The sequence below is a fragment of the Melospiza georgiana genome, chromosome 7 (assembly GCF_028018845.1).
Source record: "Melospiza georgiana isolate bMelGeo1 chromosome 7, bMelGeo1.pri, whole genome shotgun sequence".
NCBI classification, from domain to species: Eukaryota; Metazoa; Chordata; class Aves; order Passeriformes; family Passerellidae; genus Melospiza; species Melospiza georgiana.
The window spans coordinates 31,322,740-31,343,915 of NC_080436.1; the positions used below are offsets into that span (position 1 = coordinate 31,322,740).

General features: G+C 48.0%; 1 protein-coding gene across 1 annotated transcript in view; it reads right to left on the reverse strand.

Moving 5' to 3' along the window:
* Nucleotides 1-21,176, reverse strand: part of ITGB5 (integrin subunit beta 5) — a 57,945-nt gene that overhangs the window by 7,642 nt on the left and 29,127 nt on the right. The window contains exons 9-10 of the mRNA XM_058028582.1: nucleotides 19,020-19,154; nucleotides 15,185-15,614 (exon numbers count right to left, since the gene is read on the reverse strand). Of these exons, the coding sequence (XP_057884565.1) occupies nucleotides 15,185-15,614; nucleotides 19,020-19,154 (565 nt within the window). The remainder of the gene's footprint in view (nucleotides 1-15,184; nucleotides 15,615-19,019; nucleotides 19,155-21,176) is intronic.

The following is a 21,176-nucleotide window of genomic DNA, read 5'->3' on the forward strand; positions in this document are numbered from 1 at the left end:
CACTTCTCAAGCAAACCAAATCGGGTGTCTGGCTTTTAGTCACAATTAATTCAGGTGATTGGGCTCTCACACACAGCAGGTTTGGTGCCACTTGCATGGCAATGCAAGTGTCCAAATTAGCTATAAACTATGGTTTTGTTAAATGGCACATTTCAAGGAATCCAAAGCAGCTGGCAATTAGTAAATGTGCTAAGGCTTGAATTTGAAGCCAAGAGAAGCAAGCTGATGGTATTCATACCACCCCTCAGTTCTCCTAAGACACCACAGAATGCAGCACAAGATGTGAGTCCAGAGGAAATCTGTCTCTGGACCATTAAATGGTTCTGTTTTTAAAGGCATCAGTGCTGGGTCACAGGAGGCTAGAAAGACTGCACATCCCTTCCAGCCCCTGGCAGACTGGAGGTAGAGCCTAAAATTACTGTCCTGGGGAAGGGAAATGGCCATTTGCAAATAATGCATCCTATTAAACCACTGTGATTGGAAAACTTAAGAAACAGCATCTTAAAGGATGTGGTTTTGTTTATTGACAGGGATGAAGAAAAAGCCATTCTGTATGAGGGTGACTAAGTGTGGGGTGTGAGCTTAAAATGTCAAAACACGTTGACATGTGTTTCCTGCCTTGGCCACACTGGCTTAGTGTTCAAGAAGTCACTGGCTGAAGCTCATCATGGTCAATGTGCCAAGAGCAGGAATTTCCGTCTTGACCTTCAATGGCAAAGGCATCACAGCCTTCACTGCTTCCATCACCTTGAAAGAGTGGCCACTGCTGCAAGCACCATGAGCTACACTTGGGGTGCCAACCATCTCCCACACAGCCTGAAGACTGGAGAAACTCAGTGAATGAGGAACATTTGGTTTTCATATGGGCACAATAAGAGTTGTCCCACATCTCAACATCCACAGCACCAGAGGTGAGAATACACTCCATCCTCTCGCTAGGGACACAAACTGAGAGGAGTCCCGAGGCAATGTGGCAGCGAGGGTTTTGGTGACAGTGACCCAGAGCTGTGGTTTGCAGAGTGTTACCCATACTCACATGCTGCAGCACCCTGTGCTGCTCGTTCCCAGTCCCAGCTCTCTCTCCCACGGTCACACACAGTGCTGATGTGGCTAAGCACTCTCTGTGCCATCATGCCTGCAGGAAACCTTCCACCACTGTGCCCATGATGCATCCAGTTTCACTTCCCAGTTTCATTTCCACAGCAATGTGTCCTCAAGGAGGGTGTGTTTCAAGACACCTCTGCACCAGCAGCAGTCTCATGGTGCAGAACATCACCCTGGACTTTAACCCCCTTGAACCCTTTGAGTTTATACATTCTCTGTTAAAGCTGGTTTGTGAAGCCAAAATACATTAATTATGTTCTCCAAACATAATAAGAGATGTTTTCTTCTGTTCCCATATTCAAAATAAGACAAGCTTAGAAGTTTAAAAGATCCAGATCTAACTAGGAAATTAAATGCTCCCCCTGAATTTGATAACATTCTTTCCAGTTAGCTCCTGACCTTCAGGGCTGGGCTAACACAAACCACATGTCAGGAGGCAGCAGAAACCTGCAGAGGAAAGCAATGCTTCTTTGGGGGGAGAGTAGTCCCCAGACTGAGCTTTACTGGTCTGGGATCCATCCGGGCAGGAGCCATGGGGGGCACTGCTCCCAAGAACAGCACTAGAGTGGGCTGAGACTCACAGCCCAGCTGGTGCCTCCATCTCTCCCCATTCCAAAACACATCCCCATCCCACTGCTGTGCTCTGGCTGGGCTGCACATCTCACTGTCACTCAGGCAGCTTCTCCCAGGACATCATCCATCCTCAATTCACCCCAGCTGCCCCCCAGGATGGGCAGCTACAGCCCAAATCCCCCCTGCCCTCAGCATGGCACCCCCACAGCAGCACTGTTCTCCTTGTTCCCAAGCAGGGTCATTCCCAAATCAGGACAGCAGCTTCTGGCAGAAGCTTCCAGCCTCTGACCCTGATTTCATCCCAGCCTTCCTGACAGCAGGCTGTGACCCTGCTTGGCAGGACAGCCCGTCTGGCCTCTGTGATAACTGCGCCTTTTCGGAACTGCACCAAGATCTGAAACTCAGTGCACTAAAAGCTCTGTCACTGGGGCTTTTCATGGAAGGTGGCTCTCCTAAAGCCTCCTACTTCTGGGCATGACAAAGTAATGCAAAAATTACCAGCTTTCTTCTGAAACAAAAAACATTATTCTAGTTTTTAATGGAGAGGTGGCAAAGGTTTGAAAACAAGCCTCCTCCAACACTCCTTTTTTCCCCATCTTCTAGAACATTAAACTGACATGCCTAGCATACAAGAAAAACAAGTCACGATATTTAAGCCAGTTTAGTGGTTTCTGAGCACTCAGGAGGAGAAAGATCATACTGTATTTTGCTCCCATTAAATCAAGCCATTTATTTTTGTGCCTCTGTGCTCACATCCAGACTTTGGGTCACAATCTCTGAAAGGCTGTGCTTTTGTCATTTTTGGTTATTTGAACAACTAGTCTGAAACAGAAAAAAACCCACAGGAAAAACAACTAAGAGAAATAAGTTATGGCAAGCAATTTCCAAATTCTCCAGTGTCATTCCTTTAACAAGCCCTGGCTGCTTCTTCATCCAGAGAGCCCCAGTGAAGAAGGGGTCCACAACCATGGATCAAAAACATCTGCTTATGAGAGAAGTCAAACCCTACAGACACAGGGCACCACCTGAGCATCAGTTTTGTACCAGACCAGCCAATTTCTCAGCAAAAGTGCTCCATGTCTGGGGGAGAGGCTCTGTGAACAGCACATTTTGAGTGGGAAGAAGAAGGGCAGCAGAAAAGACTTGGAAAACTTAGGAAACATAGGGCTTTTCATTTGGGAGAGGGCTAGGATAAAACACTGCCTGCCCAGGCAAATAAATCACCACCTTCCCCAATAATTTCTTTCCATGGCTCAAAGCAGGTGGTGCTGCACACCAAGAGGCCGGGCCAGGCAGCCTGCCCAGGGCACAGCTCAGGCCCAGGGCACTGCCAGATGGTCAGCACCCACAGGGACCTGGAGACAGCTCCAGAAATTTTAAACAGCGGGGATGGGTTTAGGATCCACCCCTGGGTCATGCCAGTCCAGCAGGGAAAACAAGGGTGGCAGGTTGGCAGGAGCATCCCCAAGCCCTGGAGCCCACTGAGCATAACAACCTCCTTGTGCTAAGGAGGCTGCTACATAAACACAGACAGACAAATGTCAAGGGTCCAAGGTTTCTGTGTAACCTGAAATTCATCCAACTGCCTCCACTCACACCAGGCGACAGCTTGCCCACACTCACTTATCCACAATGCAATACTGAAGCAGCAAAAGAAACACTGAGAGGTTAGTAAGAAGTAAATAGTGCTTTTCTGAATGTTATTTACCAGGCACCATGGATCTGTGCACCTTCCCATCGCAATGGATGTTCACATCCTGAAGCATATGGGTTTAACCGAGATTTCAGTCCCAGCACTGGGCCCACCTATCATCAAAAACAGCACTGGAGATGCAGACTAATGAAACCAAAGGTGAAGGAAAAAATGCAGGCTTGAGCTGCTAATCCAGCCATGGGTACCACAAGTCCCATCACCAGCTGGACATTACTGCCAGCATCCCACAGTGCAGCACTGCCATGACAAAACCCCCCTCAGCACTCCAGTTTCTTCTCACTTGGGAATTTCTGGGTTCAGTGAGAACTGGACAAGGAAGACGTGGTTTTGGAAACTGCTGTTTCATGAAGGCAGCCGAAAGCTATCCGGGGCAGGAGGATTTCCTGTGGCAGCCCTGTCCAGCCTTTCCTCATTTTCCTTCTCTCTGCTTAAGAAGTGAAGCTGAAATGCAACCACGAGATACAGCTGATGATCCACCAGAAAGCCAAAATGGGCAATGAGAAGTCATTTCCTGAAAGAGATCTAAAGCTGCATTTCTTAAAATAAAGCCTTCCTCTTCTTTTTTTTTTTTTTTCCAAGTAAGCTCAGCACTCCACAAATCCTTGACTTCTACTCACATTAGCTCCTCAGCCAAGCCTGCCACATGTGGCCTTTTGGATGGAGACCCAGAGTTGGGAACTGGAGCTTTCAGATCCTGCTGCCCACTCTGTTCCTGATGCAGGGAGAGCTTTGGGGCAAGGGCTGGTGCCAGACCCTCCCAGAGGCACAGAGCTTTATCCTGAGTGGGGGTACTTGGGATGGATGTGCTGTTCTCCTTAGAGCCATGGGCCCAAATACCATCCCACCACTCTGAGCACGTGCTCATGCTTGGCTTTGTTACCCCTTAAGTACCTGACATGGAAGGCACTGCAAGAACTGCCAATAATTCATATTATTCCTTAAGCCAGATCAGAAGGGGCTGGTGTGTGTGAATCCTCTGGGGTTTTTACCCCTACTGGGTCTCCCTCCAAACCTCTAACTCAAAAAGGGCCACTTTCCCTTCCTATAAACCTCCATCTGTCACATGCAGGTGTTCATTGTTCTCCCATGGTGCAAGGTCACCAAAGGTCTGTGGTTTTGTAATAGATTTCTCCCTCAACAAAGTACCTGGAAAAAATCAGAATATCACTCAAAGTAAGACAAGGAAAGAAAAAAAAGGAGAAAAAATGAACACACAGGCTGTGCTGCACTTCCCTTTCAGGTCAATTATGTAAGCTCCATCTTTTAAATGAAACTGAGCAAAATTCATGTCAACAAGAAATGCAGAGACCCAGAATTCCACTCACCTGCTGGTCTCAGGATTTCTGCCTTTAAGTCCCAAACACAAAATTCATTTCCAAATGTTCATTTCTGTCAATGACCATCACCAGAGACACGAAATTCAGACACCAAACTCACCAAGATGCTGGCTAGTAGAGCATTTAAAGCAAGTTTGTTCTAAGACCATCTAAGCTTTATTTTCTGAGCTCATCTTGGGGTTTTTTTGGAGCTTTCTATGGGGTTTTTAGCCCTGGGAGAGGGCAGCTGCACAGGACAGGAGGTTTGGGTATGTGCATGAATCTTCAGATGACACCTCTTGGTTGCAGCCCACACGTGGTGCCACTTTAAGAGCAGAGACCCCAAGACAGAGCTCTGGCTCCCATAAAGATGTCAAAGCCATCACTCCTGTATTCTTTAATTCTGCCCGGGCATTTAATGGCTCATTAGCATGCATTCACACTTGCTAAAGGTCTGCTCAGGGCCAAGGAGAAAGTGCAGTGAAAGGAGGCAGAACAGCAGCGCTCTGTGCGGGTTGGCCCTCAAGGAGCTGCTGCCAGATCTGCGGAGAGCTGCAAGGCTTGGACAGCAATAGGAGCCTGGGCAGGGAGAAAGGAGGGGTAACAAAGGCAGCTTTGCTCCATCGTGCCAGGAATAGAGACTCTGGGAGAGCAGCACTCCATACACTGGGGAGAGAATGCCCACCCTAGCTGCAGTTTCAGTGAAGTGCCAGCACAAAGCCCTGGTGTGAGCAAGGTGGGGCAGGCAGGGTATGCCTGCTGCCAGGAACACCGAGGAACAAAAGGAATAAACGCAGCACTGAGCACGAACACAAATGGAATCATCATTTGTGTTCCTGTGAGAAATCCATGCAAAAATCATCAAATATCTCAAGCTGGAAGGGACCCATTAGGACCAGAGAGTCCAACTCCACAATAATCAATAATATTTACCAGGTTACAATGTAATGTTAATGCCTGGTGGTGTAATAACAAATAGTGCATTTAAATGCTGTGAAAGAAATCTAGAGGAGCACATCCATGGGGCACAAAGCATTCCAGCTAAGAACCATCCACCTGCACTGACCTGCAGCCACCTCTGACCCAAAGCACAGCACGGGGGTCCTTAGCAGTGCAATTAGAGAAGGGACCAGGCATTTTTACATTGCAGCCACAAGCACTGGCCATGCTTTCACAGGTCACAGCCAGCAGACAAGGGTCACCCCATGCTGTTTGTCCCAGAGGCCATTTGAACTCTGGGACCTTCAGCCTTTTGAACAGGCATGGAGCAGGATGGGGAGACACACAGTCTCGGAGGACAGGGGCACATGACTCAATATTAAACTGAAAAGAGAACAGAAACCAGGTTAAAGGGGAAAAAATAAATTCTGAGAGGAAGAAGAAGAAGAAGAGAGAGATTGGGGAAGGATGGAAATAATGCCCTGGGAAGAAGCGGTTTCAGGAGCCGCCCAAGGACTGGAGATGGGAGTAAACACATGCACTGAGTCAGCCCCATGCTCCTCCAAAAGGCCACTGAGGATCTGTGTGCCAGACTTCATGAAGATGAAATCTGGAATGCAAACACCTCCCACGTGGCTCTCAGCCCCTCTGTGCATTGGGACCATGGGCTCCTGGAGATGAGCACACCCAGACCACCACAGGACACCCTGCTGAATTTGGTCCTGGCTAATGCTTAGGAACCTTTTGCTTACAAGTTAAAATCAAACAATTCTACAGAGGAGTGCTACTACCAGCCAGCCATTCACACAGGCCTAGTGTGGAATCTCTCTACAGCCTTTCAAATCATCTGGGAGCTCAGGGCTGGGTGTCCCTGCCCTCAAATAAGCCTTCCCTGCACAGAAGGCGCCACCCTGGCACAGGGAGCTCATGATACACAGAGCACTGCAGGCTGCCCACAGCCTCAGGTGAGCGTGTCCCAGCCATGTCCCTGCAGTGTCTGCTCCTCCTCACACTGTGTGAAGAGCAGACTTTCTCAATGACACTCCACACTAAAGGCTGAGAGGGTTCAAGCGCTGCTCTCAGAGCTCACTGCTGTCTGGCAGAGCATGGCCAGACCCACGGGAAGCAGCCCAGGATGACCCCAGGGCTCAGACACCAGCTCTTGTTGCCAGAACAAGGCCTAAAAGCCAACATCCCACATGTGTCAGCAGCAGCAGGAGCCTCCACAGTTCCTTTCTCACCTGTGGAAACGTTTTCTACATCACTGCTTGAGCAATCACATTCTGCTGCTCCAAAATGTTGCAACAGCATGGCAGCCCCACACTCTACAGGAGGGCAAGCAGGAATACCAACAGTTCAACAGATGGCCTAAGAAAAGATCTGGTTTACAGAAACACACATTTAAAGAAAACAAAACAAACCTTTTTCTTGGTTTGGGACTTAGACATTGTGCAGCCAAATGACGCTGGACACACAGCCAAACAGCATTTGCAGGGAGCTTGTAAGCAGGAACAGTGGCATCAATGTGAGCAGGATGAAGGTGGATTCAGTTGACTGCTCTTCCCCACCACAGTCCTCAGCCCTGCCTGCTCCAGCTGACCTGGTCCTTACTTTTTTTTTTTTAAGCTGACCCACTGGACTGGAATAAATGGAGCTGACCTAAACCTTCTATTTCTTTACAGCAATCCATGTGATGAGAGTCAGCAGAACAGCTTTGCAGTTTAACCCTAGAAAATGAAGAGGACAGCAGAGGTGCCCCATTAGATTTTTTCCTTATTAAATGTTTGTGGTCTATTCTTACTGGAGCCAACCTGTTTCCCAGGGGGAGGAGGGATGTAAGCTGGAGAGGGGATGCCCACCCAAGAGTGACACCAAGCACAGGTGCTCTGGCCTCAGTTCCTCACAGCTATGGGACACAGCAAGTCAGAGGTTTCTTTTTCCTTCTTATTCAGGGGGATTATTTTGTTTTATCCATTTATTCTCTGGCTCCCAGGTATCTCAGGACAGGACCCTTGGCTGAGCAGCTCCTGCAGGTGATAAAAGCAAAGGCCAAATGGGAATGGACCAAGGAGAAAGGTCTTTAGGAAGCTTGAAAATAAACATGCAGTCTGAGTTTTGACCACATTGGAAAAGAGATATGCTACAGCAGTGCCATCTCCTTGTGGTCTGTTCTGGGGATAAGGTCCCCTGGGCTCTGCAAGGGGCACTGTAGACAGGAGACCTCAGGGTGCCTGAAACCAGGTTTGTGGGCTGCCAAGAGCACCCTGTGCCCTACACAGTGTGACAACACACACAGACTGCTGTGTCTTCCAGCCCGGACTCCTCCTCCTACCCTGCTCTTTGGTGGGAAAAGGGGCATTCACAGTGCTACAACACCCTAATGACACAGGGGTTTGTTTCAGAGGGCTTTACTTGGTTCTGCTCACCCCCGAGCACTCTCCCATGCCCTGCACCCGACAGCACCCGCAGCCACTGACCCCTGAGCCCCCAACCTGCCGCTAATGACTGGGACTGCTCACAAAGCAACTGGTACTGTGAGGCTGCAGCACAGTGACCCCAGCTGACACTGCATCCTCTGTCACCAAAATAAGCTTCAAATATGCTGGGAGATGTGAGCTCCCCGTCCTCCTCCCACAGGGGAAGCACAGAGGGATTGACCTGCGGGGCAGCTGCCCCAGAGACAGAGCTGCATCCCCTGCAGCTGCCCGGCTCACAGCTGCACTAGCACTTAGCAACAGCCAAAGGATTATTTTTAACTTCCATATCTATATGGCCCTTTTGTCTCTCCCCTTCAGGTTCTCTTTTACAAGCAGTGCTCAGAAAAACCTACAAGATTACAAGACTTGACGTGACTAAAAGGAAACATTGCAGATGTGGTTTAGGCTCTGTTCCCTCTCTTCTTTCTGCCACAGGCCACCCTCTTCCCTTCTAGCAGGGGTACATTCATCAAAAGCCACCCCACCTGCAGCACAACCACAGGCAGTGGGCACAGAGGAAGATCTCCTTCCTCCCCAAACCACACTCAAACATCACCTGCACCTCAGAGGTTAACAAATCAAATACTACCCATTTCTTTCTTAACAGTTGCTTCAGGTAAAAATTTAGGTATTAGGAATGAAAGTAATTAAGATCAAAAGTAAAATGCTGTTGTGTGTCTGAAAGATGTGGATCACCTTTATTCTCAGATCTGAGCTTTCAGATGCACACCAGCATCCTCCATCCAAGAGGCAGTTGTTATTGCCACCCAGGATGTAGCTTTATTCACCACTGGGTAGGTGAATAGTAACTACAAAAGTACATGTGGAACAAAGTCTATTTCCAGATGATGTGTCCATGGGCACAGTGATTTGTGTAGTAACAGATCCCATCCAAATCCCCAGGGTGGAGATACCAGCAGGGGAATCAAACCCAAGTGCCACTCTCAAAGCATGGAGTTCTAATGCAGGACCTGAAACCAGGGCACTGGCACTGAGCCATCACCCCACTGGCTGTAAAATGTGTTATGGACAGGGTACAGTGAAAACAAATTGCAAACGCATGAGTGAGGTTTCTAATTTGAGGCGTGTTAAAACAAAACAAAACAAAAAAGGCTTATCTCCATGGGCCTTAGTACAGGCTGAAACCTCCCTGAGCTTCCCTATTTACTAAAACCAAGAGAGGAAGCATTCAGAAGTAAATACTGAGGACTTGAATGAGCTCAGCAGTTTATGCAGTGGTTTCAGCAGGGCAGCTGGAGCCACATCACACGTCAGCTTGGCTACTCTCTGCAAAATAAACCCCCAATTTTCAATGAGCTGTCCCTTCCCACATCCCATCTCAGAAGTGATTCTGACACTTGCATGTATTGCAGATGTGACACCCGCTGCTCTGTTGCTGATCTGAGTTTTCTGTGTCACTGGAAGCCCTGTGCTGGCAAGGGAGGCCAGCCCAGCTCCTGTGCTCCAGGGCATCCCCACCGTGCTGTGCTTCAGCCAGCCACGACCTTCAGTCACCTTAACCAGCTCAGATGCTCACAGCTGCTCACAGGCTAGGGAGACTAGCTTCATTTACTGATGCAAAACTGTTCATAAATCTGATGTATTGTCCAATTCTAAACAAAAAGAAGAAGAGAAACCACCTGAGAAAAGACCTGATTCCCCAAAGCTGGACCACCATCAGTAGCTGCTGTGTTGCTCAGGCAGTATGGATTTTTGGGATGAGATCTTTTGTGTTTTAGGGGGTGGAAGGGCTACAGCATGACAAGTGCTCTCTGTAATTAGTGATGTGCACAGCCAGAGTCCTCACTGAAGAGCACACAAATGACACTCACACAGGGAGCTGGGGAACAGTGGTGGTGGGTAAGGGGAAATTTCTTTAGAGACCCATATGATGCCATATTACTCTGTGTCCCCCCCATCCAAGAAAAAATAGGTCTGGAGCAACTGAAACTAATGAAGCTTGGTCTCCAACAAGCCAGTCTTTCTTCATTAGAGGCAAATGTGTGATGCCCTTACTGGGGCCTCTCCTCCCTCCTGCCACCTTGTTTTATGGGACCCTCAGGAATGCAATTAGGGCAGAGATGTTTCCTCCTTTGTCAAAGTGCCTGGCAGGCAGCCAAGGAGTTCAAAAGCCTGTGGGTTGTGCTGCCAGCTGCCCCTTCCCCAGCCCAGCTGCAGGCAGGAGGGCTTTCTGCCCTCTCCCACAGCCACCCACATTTCAGAGTAGAGGGGACAGAGGGATGTGTCGAAGATCTCAATGCAAAAAGGCAACCTCTCCATCCAAAGTAAAACTGGGAGTAAAGCATTTGAGGGTTTGGGAAGCCTCTGCCTGCTTTGTCAGAGCACAGTGATGCAGATAACCCAGCTGAATTTCTTTTGTAAGAACAGAATACTTGTGTAACCCATCCCTTATGGCCCCTCCAGAAGCTGGATTAATGGCTTGAAACAGCTGCTCCAGAGCGGTTACCTGGCCTTGGGGGGCAGCAGAACAAATGTCACTTATTAGTGACTAAGTGACATTGATTCTGAGTTGGATGCAACTGGAATTAACATTTACTCCACATTATAAATTACTCCCTTTTCCCACTTCCCTCACAGATGCAGGAGGCATGTTAAACCTCCCACTAACAGGAATTAAATCTTGCTGGTTCTTTAGATTCTTTCTCACCCAAAATCTGCTTCTCCACTTCATGAGGGGGGCTACAAAAGGACTGGAGGCATAGACAGCACTGTCTGCAGGCATCTCTCCTCTCAAATGCTGACAAAAATGAGGCTCCAATATTTATAAATGGACTTAAGAATTAATTTTTTTTCCTAGCCAAAGGACCAAATGCCAAGAGACAAGAAACAAGTTCATTTCAGAGTATTTCAACCCCACTTGGCTTCTGCTGGGAATACAGGATGCCTGAGCATAACATGCCACCCATCCCTGTGCCATGGCAGTGACTCAATGGGGACAGCTTTATACACCTCATAAAAGGAAGAAATGCCTGCACAGATGGGTGATGGGCTCATGCCACAGCCATGGAAGTGCAAAGCAGTTTGCCTGAGTGCATTTTTACCTCTGAGCTCAGAAATCTGTGCTCTCCTCCTGGTGCTCCCCAGAACCTCAGCTCAGGTTGGACTGGCTGTTCTCTCATCAGCTCTGTGTGGGATGGGCATTCCTGTTCATGGCATCACCTTGTTCAACAGCTGGGGCAGGTGTGAATGCCTTTGATGGGGGACACCACAGCCTGTGTGCTAAACGTGAGGCTGGGTTCCACTGTTCTAAGCACAGGCAGTCATCAGAAATGCACTGAGAGGCAGTGACTGCCTTCTATGCAGCCAGAGGATTCAACGAGTATAAACAAAACTCTTGACAGCAGTGATGAGTTTCCCTCATGGGTCCAAGCCAAGAAACTCCCAAGCAAGGACAGGGACAATAATCTGCTGGAAAATCACATCTCCCTACACTCTGCTTTCTTGGTTTGTGCTTTAGCTAAAACCTGCACTCCCCCCAGAGAGTGACAGGCACAGGGATGACAGAGCCTTTCAGGGACAGACACTGTGCCCAGGAAATGACAGAGTGAGGGCAGGGTGTCATTTCACCCCCAGCAGGAACAAAAACAGCAACCAGCTGCCATAGAGACTGCCCTGAGAATCAACCTGCTCCCAAGGCATCACCCACACCCTTCTGGCATCCAAGTCTACATGTGCTGGAGCACAGATGTTCAGTGCTGAGCTAAACACATGGTCTCTTCTGAAAAGGTCCCATTTGTAGGGGGCAGAGAGCATGGTGTGCTGGAAGCCCCCAGCAGTGTTTGTGCAGCACAGGGCTGTTTGTTAGGGGCAGCCTTGGGCACAGCCCTGCCATGCAAGCTTGTGGTGGGCTGGGAAATCCCAAACCTCTTGGCCTGACAAAACCACCTCAAAATGCTTTGTCACTGGCACAGTGCTTGCTACAATTCAGATTTAGCATCACAACTCATGCAGCCATGCCAGACTCCATCCTACTCCTCAAGCAAAAAGCTTCCTTGGCCTCAGCCTACCCTTTGTTTTCTTTCATAGCTATAAAAAGGACTTTTAAATTACTTTTAAAAACTTCAGCAAATCCCAAACCAGCTATGATGTGCTTCCCAGCACCAGACATCCTCCACAGGGACAGAGGCAAGCAGGTGCAACAGAAGGTACATAACTTGCTTTCCTGTGGAGCAGCAGAGCTCTAGCCCTCCTGCTGGAAAGGAAATTTGAGCAGAGGTGAGTCCTTCTTTTGCAGCAACAGCTACACCAGTAAATTACAACCTCTCTTTATAGCACTGATGCCCTGCTTGCTTTTAAATATTCTCCTTATGGGTGGGATGAAGTTATCAAAACAATGTGGTCTTCTGGAGAACTCCCAGGCAGCAGTGCTCCTAACCACTTCACAGCTGAGTTTAACTTTTCCCCCTTTCTACCTTCAAACACTTTTTTTTGTGCTTGCTCACCCATCTTTCCACTCATGCACCAGCAGGGAGAGCCCCACAGACCTCCCCAGTCTGGGCAGTCATTGTCAGGGTGGAACTGGCCTTTCCCACTGGATCCCAGTGGGATCCAATCTCCAGAACAATTCCAAACCCAGAGCATTGCCTGCCTTATCTTCAGCACTGACAAAACCACTAGCCAGGCTGCAGGAAAATGAACACAAACATCCTCTATCCACCTAACAACACAATCGCCTCAAACAGTCAGAAACTTGCAACCAGCTTATTGCCCCACTCTGAAATATGCAGGGGAAGATAAACAGCAGTGGAAAAAACATCACTTCCCTGGAGAAAACATAAAAAGTAACTAATTTTTCCAAGCTTACACTTCTTTGGAATTTTTGTCCAAGGTTTTCAGCTACGGAAATATTTTACTTGCTTCAAAGCAGGCAAATTTTAAAGAACAGCCCTTTGCCCTGATCCAACTGAGGGAATTATGTCTGAGGGCTAATCCAGGCAATTATGTTCAAGGTAAATTATTTGACCTTGGACTGATGAGGTTTTAAAACCATTTTAGCAAACACAGCTAAATAACTCGTCTACCTTTGTTTGAGCAAAGCTGACTGGCTACAGCTTCCCCAGTGAATGACTTGTTTTCCCAGTGGGAGAAAAATCCATACATAAAACAGCTTTAGGAATCTTTAATACAGCTTTTCTCTAATAAGTAACAGCCTGAAACACAATCTTTCCTTTCACCTGTGACGCACCAGGGGATTACACCACATACTTCATCTTTAAAAGAAGATTGTTTCTGCCTAGGCAGGAAAGGATGGCACACAAAGGAAAAATCCAACCTATGACAACACCAAAAAAGCCTCGGGGGATTCAAGCCAGTGCTGGTTTACTCTTTCCTGGGGAAGCACAACAGTGTGCAAGAGATATGCATGGTTAATCAAAATAACAACACCAAAGCCAAGACTCTGCTCATCTCTGTGGGATGCAGGTGTGGGAACCCAGGACATCCCTCTGGCTGTCCAGGATGGCCAGGACCCCTGCCAGGGGGCTCAGAAGCCCTGGCATGGAGCCCAAAACACCTGCGGCTTTGATTGTGGCCTGTGGAGCAAATTACCAACCATATATGAAGATCAGCAAGCCACAACAGTTTAGGTAGAATAATAGTGAAGTTATCACGGGGTGGAAAAGTAGATTTTAGGGTTGCTGGTATGGGGGTTCAGGAGGCAAGATAGAGGGAACTGGGTGTGTCCAGCCTTTCTCCTTCTTGGCCTCCATCTTCTGCTGTGATGTTGGCACTTTTAGATTGGTTTAGAGTAGAAGCTCACTGTCTAACAAAGGTGATAGGTGTTGGAAAGTAATTGTAAACATTGTGTACCTAGTTTTTAGTATAAAGACATAACACTGTCCCAGGGGCAGGCAGAGTGCCTGGAACTGTCCTGCTGGATGGACCTCGGCAGGACAGGAGAAAGAATTTTATAGATAAGATACAATAAACAACCTTGAGACCGAGAAATGAAGAGCTGTGACTCCTTCTTCGAGTGCCAGGCTGAGAAAAGAGACTTTCGAACTTTTCTCGGGGTCACTCTGACAAGCTAGAGATCCTGACATGCAGGGAGGCAGCCTTTGACTCCAATGCTGGAAACCCAGTTCTGATGAGGATAATGCCATTTTTGCTCTTAACTGTGGATGCCTCTAAACCTCTCCCTCCTCATTCCCATAAGGAACAGAAAGGGAGCACAGACTCCTCCATAAACAGGGCAGATTCCCTGCACACTCCAGCCCCATTCCGGGGCAGCTTTCTCACTACCATGACACCGAGGGCCCGAGGGTATTGGAATTTAATACCAATATAGCTGGATGGAACATGCTTGGGTTCATCTGGCCCTTGCTGCTGGACCAGAGGTGGCAGCTGTGGTGGTTTCACCTCAGAGACACCTCTGGCTGGCTGGATATTCCAGCTGGGCGCTTGGGACAAGTCCAGGCCTGCAGAAGCTCAGGTTTACCTCTGACGGAGAGGCTTCAAGGCAAGGTGAAGGAAAGGAGTCAAGTTCTGCTGGAGGGTTTGGATCCAGAGCTTTATGCCTGGCCCACAGGCCTCTGAATCCAGCAACAGCTCCAACAGAACCCCAAACCAAGTGGTTGCTGTGTGTTTGAACCCCAGGGAGAGGCGGAGGGAAGGGGTAGGTGTGCCACCAACCAGGTAAGGGTGGGGGAGTCTCAGAGGACAAATGACATCTGGATGGCCCAATGTCCCCAGGGCTGAGAGGAATCTTTTGAACTTTGCCAATCACTTTGCCCTTTCTGGAATGGCAAGATTGACAGACAGCACTCTGCAGGGGCAAGGGAGGGGACGGGAGAGGTGATTGGCACACGAACTGGGATGACTGAAACAGGCTATTACATCGCACCGCAACAGAGAATAATGCAATTTTTGCTCTTAGTTGTGGATTCCTCTAAACCTCTCTCTCTTCATTCCCATAAGGAACAGAAAGGGAGCACAGCCTCCTCCATAAACAGGGCAGATTCCCTGCACACTCCAGCCCCATTCTGGGGCAGCTTCCTCACGACCACGACGCCAAGGGCCCAAGGGAGGGAAAAGGCTCCTACCTGAGCAGAGGACTCCCTTGTACCTGGCGCAGGAGAAGTCGTCGCACTCGCAGAAGGGCCCGTAGATGTTGCCGAACTCGCTCTCGTAGCACTGGCACTGGTTGCAGCTGCACTCGCCGCGGCCGCTGCACAGGGGCTTGCCGTCGGCCTCGCGGCACAGCGCGTGGTGCAGCTCGCCCATGGCGCCCTCACGGCACTCGCAGCGGGCGCCCAGGTAGCCGGGCTCGCACTCGCACAGCCCGCAGGCGTAGGTGCCGTTGCCGCTGCACTTGGCGCTGGCGGGCGCGGCCCGGCCCGTGCAGCCGCACTGGCAGCGGTAGCTCACGGCCACCTCCAGCGTGTCCCGGAAGCCGGCCGGCTTGATGGTGAAGCTGTGGGACGCGGCCTCGGCCGGGCAGCTCCGCGCCTCCACGGACACCTCGAAGGAAACCTGAGGGGAGATGGAAGGGGACGGGCGCTGTGAAAAACACCGATCGCTTTGGCCGAAGTTGGGAGCCCAGGATCAGTTATAAAATTTTAAAAGTTTAATAGTAATAAAATGGTTATAAAAATAGTAATACAATTAGAGTAGTAATAATAATTTGGATTATTTGAATTAGGACAATATGAGACAATAGAGACAAAGAGTTACGGACGTCTGGGTACCTTTTTCTGGGCCGCAAGAGCCCAAAAAAGGACACCCGTTAACAAAGGATTAACCCTTAAAAGCAATAGCCTGTGGCATATTCATACATCTCATACATGATGCATAAATTCCATTCAAATACAGGATTCTGTCTGGTCAGTGTCAACTTCTTCCTCTTAATCCTAACGGCGTCATCAGGGCTGAGCGAGGCGGGAAGAAGTTCATTTCTTCTGATAATAGAGTAATAAATTCTTTTTCTCTGAAAGATTTAGGTGCCCTGTGGCTGCTATTTCTCTGCAAGTCCTTTCTTTAAAAAACATATCCTACATAGTGTGAAAAATGCATGTATTTTATGATTGGCTTTTCACAGATATTAAAATGAATATATGTGTTGTGTTAGAAAGTAATACTGTATTGATTCTCTAAAGTAGTGTGTTAAATATAGTTTTAGGTTATAAAAAATGTTAAAATAGAAACTGTGCTATGTAAGATACTTTTTAAAGAAAGGACTCGCAGCAAGATAGCAGCCACAGGACACCTAAATCTTTCAGAATTTTTTGCCCTCTTATCAGAAGAAACAAACTTCTTCCCGCCTCGAAGGCGCTGTTAGGATTCAGAAGAAGAAGCAGACAGAATCCTGTATTTGAATAGAATTCATGCATCATGTATGAGATGTATGAATATGCAACAGGTTATTGTTTTTAAGGGTTAATTAATCCTCTGTTAACGCTCGTGCTGCCCAGAAAAAGGTACCTGGACCATCCATAACTCTTTGTCTCTATTGTCTTATATTGTCCTAATTCAAATTGTCCAAATTATTATTACTCTAATTGTATTACTATTTTTATAACCATTTTATTACTATTAAACTTTAAAAATTTTAAAAACAAGCGATTGGCGTTTTTCACAATAGTATAGTTTCTATTTTAACTTTCTTTATAACCTAAAACTATATTTAACACACTACTTAAAAGAATTAATACAGCATTACTTTCTAACACAACACATATAATATTAATTTTAATATTTGTGAAAAGCCAATCATAAAATATACATTTTTCACCAAAGCAGCTGCCAGCGGTGTTCCCTGGCAGGGAAGAGCAAATGTGCTGGGGAAAATCCATGGAGCAATTCCACAGAACTCAGCACATCAGAGCTTGGTTCCCAGGTGTGCAAAAAAAAAAAACCCAAACAATTGCACATCCAGCAAGGGCACCTGCAGCTCAGAGCACCAATATCTGTCTGTCCTATGAGGGGCTGGGAATCCAAAACATTTTAAAACTCTCTGCTGTCAGCCATTCACAGCAATTTTCCCCATTGGGACCACTGGTTTCTGTGCAGTGGGAAGGAACCTGCCTATTCCCATTAAACAAACAGGGCAAAACTCTAGCAAATAACCCAGTTTTCATGCTATTAAAAATAGAAAACTCTCTCAAAACAAGATCTAACCAACACAGCAAAGAACCCAAGGTGCCTATAAGACCATGGATTTAGAAGGTTTTATGAGACTCCTGATTTGCATGTGGAAATGTGTATCAGCCCCACAGTCCCAAGCTTTTGGCATGCTGCTCACACGCCATTTTGAATGGATGCTTCTATCAAGCCTGGCTTCAGAAGGGTTCTGCACATCATTAAATGGTTATACATCACACCCCTACTCGTTTTATGTTGCTACAATCCAGTGTCAGGGATTTTCTCCTTGAGAAAACCAAGACCATACTTTGGTTGCTTGCTCAGCCCCTGATTTAATCCTGCTCTTTGTTAGGGCTGGTCAGCGCTGCCCAGAGCTGCCAGTTAGCAAGGAGGATTAACCTTGTTCCAAGGAAATGAGACCCCTTCCTAGGCCTCAGGAAGGAATGCTTTCCCTCTGGGGACATTTGGGGGTCACCTCAAGCTCTCACTGACTTCACTGTCCCACAGGGCAAGGGGGGATGTGCAGATGAGGACACAGCAGCCACCCCTGGCAGGAGAGCTGCACCCCCAGAAATCTCCCTGGGCCCCCTCCCATTCCCAAGGCCTGAAGCAATTAGGAGAGAAGCTCAAATTACAGAGGAGGAGATCAGAGAGCAAGCTAAGGGGATCAGGGTAATCCTGCTCCCTTTCACCCGCTGACACCCACAGCCTCAGCACTAAGCCCTGGCAGATTAGGGTGCAGTGCCAGCATGATCCTCTTTGGGGAAACTTCCTTAGCAGGAGTCAAATCTCCTGAAAGCAGTGGGGCAGAAAGCAGCTGAAAAGAGGGGATGGAGGTACATGACCTCACCATCCTGTGGTGTCTCTCCCTGTGCACACATCATGACACTCAGGGTGCCCCTAAAATGGAGCGGTGCCAGCTCCCTGCTGCACTCACAGCCAGACCCTTTATGGCACAAGCTGCAGCAGCTGGAGCCATCCAAGGAGCTACAGGGATTGCTTTCACCTACCTATCCAGGATCCAGTAAATTCAGTTGCAAAAGCAAGGCCACTTCCCTGTTTAACATCTCACATGATCCTTATTTGGTGGGGTAAAACTCCAGCTACTGTTGACTCTTTCAAACTATTTTTATATGTCACAACACTGAGAGCCCTGAGGTATGTTGGCAGAGTCACTCTTCTCAAATAAGGCAGTCAGGCTGCTAATGAACCCACACCCACGGCGTCAGACAGCAAAAGTCTGAAGAAAGGGAGGAGATTCCCCACCAGCCTGAGCCCCCCTGCCCTAGCCCTGCAGCCCAGCAACTCATTTATCTGCATCAACACTCAACTTAAACAAGCAAAGCTTAGCTTCACTTCTTTTTAAAAAGCACAGGATGGACTATGCCACGTTAATATTTATTTCAATCTGTGCTGCCATCCTACAATCTAGGAACTGAACACAGGAGAGGAGGGTTGCTGCCTATGGAATTTCAGAGGTGAGAGTGTGATGTGAATATCTGTGAATGAGGGAAAAAGGCCCATTTTTGATTATTGCATCCTGCTGCCTGATCAGGACCTTTAGCTCACTATGGCACACAGGATGCCTGTATTCCCTCTTTCCTCACGCTCACCTTGGACTGACCAGCACCACCCAGAACTAATTCTAGCAGAGCCACTCTCTGTGGGTTTCTGTATCATCATGAGGTCAGCAGAGGAAAATGAACAAAACTGTGTTTTATTGCCCAGAACCACTCATCAGTGGAGGGAAGCAGGTGAAAGAGCCTCTCCAGGGAACAGATCAAAAGGCAGACTCACCGTATCTCCAATTTTGAGGTCCCCACACTTCCTGAGCCCAGGATAGGACAATCCATCCTGGCAGGTGGCCGTGAAGGTCAAGCCAATGTCCTCAGGGCTGTCCCAGACTGTGAGCTCCACCTTGGACCGAATACTCTGGAAACACAAGGGGAAAGCAAACCCATCAAGCTCCCAAAGACAGAATGGTTTCTTCTGCTTCAGTCTCTTCTCCTGCTGTTTCCAGAGGGTGGGTAGGACATCTCTGCACCTATATGAAAAAAAAATCACCCCTGCACACACATTGACATTGTGAGTTGAGTTTGACTCAACCAGCCCAGAAGAGTTTTGATGATCTCAATTAGATTCACAGGGAGCTGCCTGGCACCCCTGCAGGGTGCAATGGACACTGCAGCCAGCACTGGAAACATACAGGTGCACAAGACAAAGAAGAAAACCTTCTCAACCAGAAACAGAATATCTCTGAATTGAAGGTCAGAGCTTTCTGTGCACATCTGCACCTTCTCCTCCCCATAACCCAGCTCCTGAGCAAAGTGCAAAGCCTGATTCTCCACTGGCAGTTGTCCTACAATGTCTGTTGTGCAGCACAGAGAAGATGTGAAACTGCACTAACTCTGTCCTGCTTCCTTCATTCCAGCCAACTGGTCAGAAAAATGTATTCTCCCTCTTAGAAGAAAAAGCTGAACAAAAAGCACCCTTTCATAAGTGTCAGCTGGAAAAACTACCATGGGAAAAAATTAATGAGAAATCTCTTTCTTTGAAAAAACTTTTCAAAGTGAAGAGCATTTTCCATCTGTGAGGTTTTGGTGAGCTTCTACCCCTTTCTTCTGCTTCTTAACTCTCTGCCCTGCTGCATACACAGACTTTTTAAGTCACAACAAAATGAAGTTTATAAATATTAATTCGGAATGACATTGTTTTGTTTAATTCTTCCAAGGGCTGGAACTGATTTTCATACCAGTGGTGTCCAAAACCGACAAAGTTTTTCAAAATGGAGCTTTTTGTACAAATATGCTTATTACCCAAAGCCAACTTCCAGCTCCATCCTTGTCCCCAGCCCTCACCAAAGAGGCCAGATTAAGGAAAAGTGCTAATTCAGACCTCTTGCCAGTACATGTGATGACAAAAGCAGGGTGCACATGCCAGCAAACAGCCAATGCTTGTAGAAATGGACAGGAAATAAATGAGTTTTGGCCGGGTGAATCTAAACAGTCCTTGAGGAAAGAAAGGAATAATTCCTATCTCTCTACTGTAACAGAGAAGCTTTCATGGGGTAACAACTGGGACCACATGGAGCATCCATTGCCTGTGGGCTGAATGCTGTGTGTGCCAACTGCAAGTTAATCTATGGATGCTGTTGTGGCCAAATCATCCTGTAGAAATTAGCTGCTACACTGATGTGCTCCTCTCTCTTCTTTCCCAGAGGATCATATTGGGAGCACGGCAGAAAACAGGACACCAGGCCAGGCCTCAGTATGGCCTTGCACAGGCTCATCCTATGTTCCTACACAAATCCTCTTATCAGCCCTGTATGGTCCTGCTGTTACCCTAAATGCAGTGCCATTGTTATCAGCCCCTTGGCTCTGCTACACCCCAGTGTCTTCTGACAATACCACAGCCACCACGGAGGGCAACTGGTGGCTGCAACAAGAAACACTCCCAGGACCTGCCTGGATTTGGTTTAGGAAAGTGCTTCTAAAACCAGCATCCCATTTGCTCTCATCAGCCCAAGCCCAGCCCTGTGTCTGGGCACAGCCTCCCATGAGCTTTTCCATCTCCCAGGCATTGTAAGATTTGGGGGAAGGGCAGGAAGAAAGCAGTCCCTGTTCTCTTTTGCTTCACACCTGGTGGGATGAGGGAGAGGGGACAGCATGCTGGGCAGATGAAAGATGAAGAGATGAGGAAAAGGAATCTTGAGGGTAACATAAACCCTGAGCAAGTCTGCTGTGTGCATCAGTGAGGGGAAGCAGATGACAGAGGACCAGAGAAGGAGAAAACACTGAGGGAGAGGGACTGAGCCAGGCCCAGAACATCAGCCACTGCCACCCCGCAGGAGAAGACAGTCCCTGTTTGCAGATGAAGGATTTCTCCAGGCTCAGACTTCCCTTTGCACAGGGACTAAAAAAAGGTTCACTCTCATTTGGGAAACAGAATTTTAGC